General features: G+C 34.2%; 1 protein-coding gene across 1 annotated transcript in view; it reads left to right on the forward strand.

Annotated features, from left to right (window-relative positions):
• SLC13A1 (solute carrier family 13 member 1) overlaps positions 1–4,544 on the forward strand; it is a 42,407-nt gene extending 37,863 nt beyond the window's left edge. Inside the window, exons 13-15 of the mRNA XM_070946705.1 lie at positions 479–640; positions 1,890–2,027; positions 4,401–4,544. Coding sequence (XP_070802806.1) covers positions 479–640; positions 1,890–2,027; positions 4,401–4,544 — 444 coding nt within the window. The remainder of the gene's footprint in view (positions 1–478; positions 641–1,889; positions 2,028–4,400) is intronic.
• The last annotated feature ends 1,456 nt before the right edge of the window (positions 4,545–6,000 follow it).

The raw sequence follows: 6,000 nt of genomic DNA on the forward strand, positions 1-6,000 counted from the left end.
CCAAAACATACTTATATTGAACATTTTCCCATTGATATACATATTATTAGGATATATTCTATAATCCTCCAATTATTATTTTACTATTTGTAAAATGGGACTCAAGCAAATATTCACTTAGCAGTCATACTCATCAACATATTTAAGGGTCATCCACACACATCAAGAATCTCTGAAAGAAAGCAGATATGGATGCAATTTATCAGATCTGGCATCTAAGCAGCTGTGGTTATTTATACAAAATGTTACACACTACTTATGTGGCTAAAATATATCCACTCACTCAGACTGAGCATTCTATGTGCTATGAATATATTTTGCTAGAAGGAAAAGTAAATCATATCATAGGGATGGGTCTCTTGTCTCTTTCCATTTCCGTATTGATCTTTTGGATTTAGAAGCCATTTGGTTAATATTACATTTACACAAATTGTTTAATTAAATTTATGGATAACTAAGCAATTACTGTTTTTCCCAGGACTCAAAACTCTCAGCCTGGATTGGAAGCAAATTAACTCCATTAGGATCACTACCCATATGGCTAATAATTCTCATTTCATCTTTGATTGTGACCACAATAACTGAAGTGGCCAGCAATCCTGCTACAATCACTATATTTTTGCCTATCTTAGCCCCTTTGGTAAGTAATCTGATTTAGGTTTGAAACAGCTGATCTACACTCATAACAGTTAAGGATCACTAAAAGGTTGGATTTAAAACAGGAGTTTTACAATATGAATTAATGGCAGAGAATGGTTATATAAGATTATTTAATTCAAGACTACAAGAGTAAAGTATTGTGAATAATTCATAATAGGATTTTTTTTTTTTGTTAGTTTTGTGAGCTATAACAAGTTCAAAAAGAAAAGTAATCAATGTTTATTTAACTCTTAAGCAAAGGCATAACTGAAGCTTAAAGTTTTTGATTCTATGGTATTTACCGAGATTCATTAAGATCACATCTTGAAAGAGTTTTTGCATTATTCATTATATTTATTAAACAAATTTATATGGCTGCTCAACTCACTCACAGTGACTCTGAGTGGTGTACAATATTCTACATATAGAGATACTTCTGTCCTTAGTATTGTTATGTAGTTTTGTCATAATATATAAAGTTCTCTAATTCCTGTGACAGTCAATAGCCTTGACATTTTCGTGTTGTTATCCATCCAATTATTAAGTAGCTCTGACTGTGCTTAGCTTTTCAGGTCAACTAAGAGTTTACTGTAAATGCATTCTCCTTATAGTTATGGTTAAATTACTTCACATTTGTAATAAAGAATGAACTTATATAAGAATAAGTAAGCATTCTATATTATGCAAATAGCTGATACATATCACAAAATTATAGGCCTATCATCGATGTTTTGATTAAGGAGTCTTCAGCTGGAACAGTAAAGAATTACCAATCTTCATAGCTAGAAACCCATAAGACTCCCTTTTAGGTTGAGCAATATTCTACAAAGTACAGAAAAAAGTAAGAAGTTATGAGAGCATTTATAGATTTTACATTCCAAGTCACAATTCTCCATATGGAAGATTAATATGAACAATATAAGCAATAATGATTATAAAGGTTTGGTAAATGTTCTATTTTAAGTGGTATGTATCATTTAAATTTTCATTTAACAATTACAGTACCGGTAGTAATATTATTCCTTGGATTTTAATCTTTCTTGCAGCTTCATGCAAATTTGTGCTTCCCAGATGTGCTGGATTATAATTTCCATCATTCTCGTTAGCAGGCTCATTTTGGAGATGATAGGAATTGTAGTTCAATTCAGTTAAAGATCCTAATTTCAAATTAAATTTGTCCTTCAAGTGAGCAAATATTAATTTGCTCTCTTAATGTAAAATAATAATCCTGAATTTCTCTTGTCTAATAGGCTGAAGCCATCCATGTTAACCCGCTTTATATCTTGATACCATCAACCCTCTGTACATCATTTGCATTTTTGCTACCAGTAGCAAACCCACCCAATGCCATTGTATTTTCTTATGGTCACCTGAAAGTTATCGATATGGTAAGTTAACAGTAAGAAAAGAATAATTTGCGAACTTTATTCAAATGTTGTTGTTAATAATATTGAGAATACATGAGAAAGTATAATGACATCTATTATATGTGTTGATGGTGGTGGCATCAAAGAAGCTTAAATTCTCAAGAGGCTATCGCTGTCAACCCCACCATCCTTCACAATTATAATCCAGTTTCCAATATTCCAATATTGTGGGGAAGGTTGTGGAGAAGGTGGCTAGATGGCAGCTACATAAGATCTTGGAAGACATAGATTATCTGGACAGTTTCGGTCAAATTTTCATTTATCAATGATTTGACAGAAATTGGATATAATGGTGCATCATCCTTGTACTATGTCATCTGTTAGCAGCTTTTGATGCAGTTGACTGTGGTGAATTACTGTAATGTACCGCTAGATGAGCTGCCCTTGAAGGCCATCCAGAAGCTATAGCTGGCCCAAAATGAAGTAGTCTGTGCCATAACAAACAGTTCTTATTACTCCTGTGTGATATCACTAGTAAGTGAACTGAACTAGTTATCAGTTGGCTTCCAGCTTTCCAATTCAAGTTGTCACCTAGAAAGCCATTCATATATTATCTGTGGGACCATCTACTCTGATAATTTCTGCCTGCCCAGTACATTCAGGCAAGAGTGGTTGTTCTCCAGTCCTCTCAATTTAATGCTGTCATCTTAAGGGACCAAAGAAGTGTGTCTTCTGTTTTGCTGCCACTACCTTCTGGAACACCAATCTCCAGAGGTACATATGGCATCCATTGTCTTAGGGGTCCAAGGGCTCTTTAGACCTGGCTTTGGTCCTAGACCTGAGCTTAATGTGCTAGTGGAGACCCTGTCAACTGTGTTTATTGCCGTGGTTCTTTTTTTTCCAGGCTGTTATGCTGTGTGGTATGTTTTTATTTGTTTTAAATTTTATATTTGATGTTGCAATCTGCCCAGTTTTTTTTTGGAGTGCAACAAATCATCATTATCACCATCCTTAGATGGTGATAGGTGCCATGAAGCATGTAACAGAACTTTTATAATGACAGGCAGATTGCTTAAACTTAGTTCAGGGAACAGACTCAGCTTCTCTTTAGTAGCACATTATAACAGTTTATGACAAAGTTTGAATATGAAGTTCTTTCTGTCTGCTCTAAATTAGATGCCATAGGCTGTGCAGAACTTGTCATAGTCTGTGATTTAGCTTTGAAAATCTGAAGAAGTAGACAAAACATTTATAGGAGTCAGGTAATTCACTTCTTCTCTAAACCACTACTCATGATGTCTGGTAAGCTGTATCTAGCAGGTGGGACTTACATGAAGAAAAGTCTTTATGTATGATGTTTAGAAACAGACTTTGAAAGAGATTGTGCTGTGACCTTTCTTGAAAAGACTCTCCCTTGAGCCAGAGCTTTTAGATAATTTCTACCCAGTTAGAAATATTCCTTTCTAAGGATGGACAACCATCTATAGATATTATTTGGGGGAAAATCTAATCTTCTAGAACTATTTAGTTTGGTTTAGAGAAAAAACTGAAATAATTTTGGTTGTTTAGACCAGGGGTCGGCAACCTTAAACATTCAAAGAGCCACAAACATTCTAATCGGAAGCCCCCGTTCAATTCTGGAGCCGACGTCAGGTTTCCCCATCATAGTCTCCTCCTAGTGTGGCGTCCTTTTTCCTCTACTTGTCCTAACCGAAAGCCCTATCAATTGTGGAGCCGACCAGCAACAAGGAGCTGCAGCAGAGGGATGAAAGAGCTGCATGCGGCTCCTGAGCCATGGGTTACTGACCCCTGGTTTAAACTGATACTTTCAATCAGACTATGTGGATTAAAAAGGAATTTTTCAACAATATTTGAAAAGACAAACCAAGGGATTTTTTACTGGAAAGGTTCAGTGGGTTGGAACCTTGTGACTGTTTGTTACAATCATTTTATTTCTACACACAGTATACATTGTGAAATCCATAGTGCTCCATTCTTTCTCCCCATATCCTGCCTCTACAGGAAGCCCAGTGGTACTCATTCAAATCTCTGAAATGCAGTATTATCAAGGTACCAAGAAGGTACCTGGGCAGAAGAGTCTATCTACTTTAGTATTAAAATATACCACATCAGTTTCATCTGGTGATCCACATCATACCTTCCAGCAATGAAATCTAAAAATGAGAAAACAAGTGTTTAGAAATTAGACTGAGGAAATAATGAGTAGTGTTCAATTGACTATTCTGATTCAAAATTTAATGCTATCCATTCATGCATAATAGCTTTTAATCATTATTATTTCACTTCTCTTAATTTTCGCAAATTTGTTCTAGAAAAGTTGGTCTTTCTGTTAACTTTCCATTTGCTTAATATAAATATATATTCCTTCTTTAGGTAAAAGCTGGACTGGGTGTAAACATCATTGGAGTTGCTGTTGTGATGCTCGCCATTATGACATGGGCACAGCCAATATTCAATCTCCATACATATCCAGCTTGGGCACCCTTTCCTTCTGCTACTAATATCAGTGTACATTAAAGGAAGAAGAGCAGGTTGCTTTCCTTCTTTCTCCCAACGATGGTGCTAGTTGATAGATCTGTATGGCACAGTACAGCTATGATCTAGGATAAGTTGCGCTTCATTGTTCCTTGTCCTAAGTACTGGTACAGCTGGCTGGAAATCCACAAAACAAGAATGTTACAACCTGAATAATGCAACAGCAAGTAAGTCTGTACAAAGGATCAGTCAGTTCCTCCTGTTAAGACTGTATTCGCCAGAGTTAGAAAATGGCATTTGTACATTATTCACATTCATTATGAATGATAATTTGTCCCTGTTTTTGGGTCACAAAATAAAATAGTATGATTGTTAGAATAATGATAGAAGAACTATATATGGACAGACAGATAGACAGATTAATTAATGTATGAGAAACAGAGACTTTAGATACTAGGAACCCAATGTTTTTAATTTATTAGTCAATAAATCCCCTAGTCCCATCTTCCAAGATGCTGACCCTTAATGTATTCATATGATACATTTGATACTATCAACTAACACTCCCTATGAGCTTTCTTTCCCAATGATAACATTTATTGGCTAAAGGGAAAAAATTCCAAACAAGTAATGAAAGCTTTAGAAATTCAACCTATCATGCTATGGATATAACATGACAGATACAGTAGGATAATTTATATTGAGAGATTCATACTATTCCACGTTATGTTCATTATTTGATATCAAAAAACCCTTTATTCTGAGGATGAAACTCCATACTTTAATTAAGATTAGAAAAGTTTACTAAATCATATGGATTTGATATAACCAATTGCTTATGAAAAATACATCTCAGCCAATTCTTAGTGCTTTATTTTTTAAGCACCTTTTTCATTAATAAAACTCATCCTCAGTCAATAATGATTTCTCATGATTACATGGACATGTCTATGCAGTTGTCTTGGCAATACCACAAAAAGTGTTTGCCATTATAAGTGTTTCTTCCAGAAACTTGGGTTTTTGGATTGTTGTTGTTTTTACCAGCCTAGAGCTCTGGAGTCTCTGGTGAATTTTCCACCCAATTAGTAGCCAGTCACAATTATTCTTATTGCCTTATATTCCAATTGTACTGTGTAGATCCACTTTAATGAAAACAAATAATAATTATAATAATAATTATAATTCTTGGAAGAGTTATAATAATTTCTTGCCTCTGATTGTAATTTTGGTTAAAAATCTGGTTATGTATGACTGCTAATAAAATTCATGGTAGTTTTTTAAAAACTTTATAGAAACATGATAATGTCAGATAGTATCTTTATAACTGTTAAAGAAAATTATATTGCATTCATCCATTTCTTAGTCTGGGTGCATGCTAAATATTCTGTCAAAAGAAAATGGAATAACATTTTTTAATATATTTATTTTGTGCTTTTGTATTAAAATATATCTTTCTTTTAAACTAAATGTGTTGTTGAATATTTATGTATCACCAATG

The sequence above is a fragment of the Pituophis catenifer genome, unplaced genomic scaffold (assembly GCF_029215685.1).
Source record: "Pituophis catenifer annectens isolate HBS135680 unplaced genomic scaffold, rPitCat1.0.hap2 SCAF_7, whole genome shotgun sequence".
NCBI lineage: Eukaryota > Metazoa > Chordata > Lepidosauria > Squamata > Colubridae > Pituophis > Pituophis catenifer.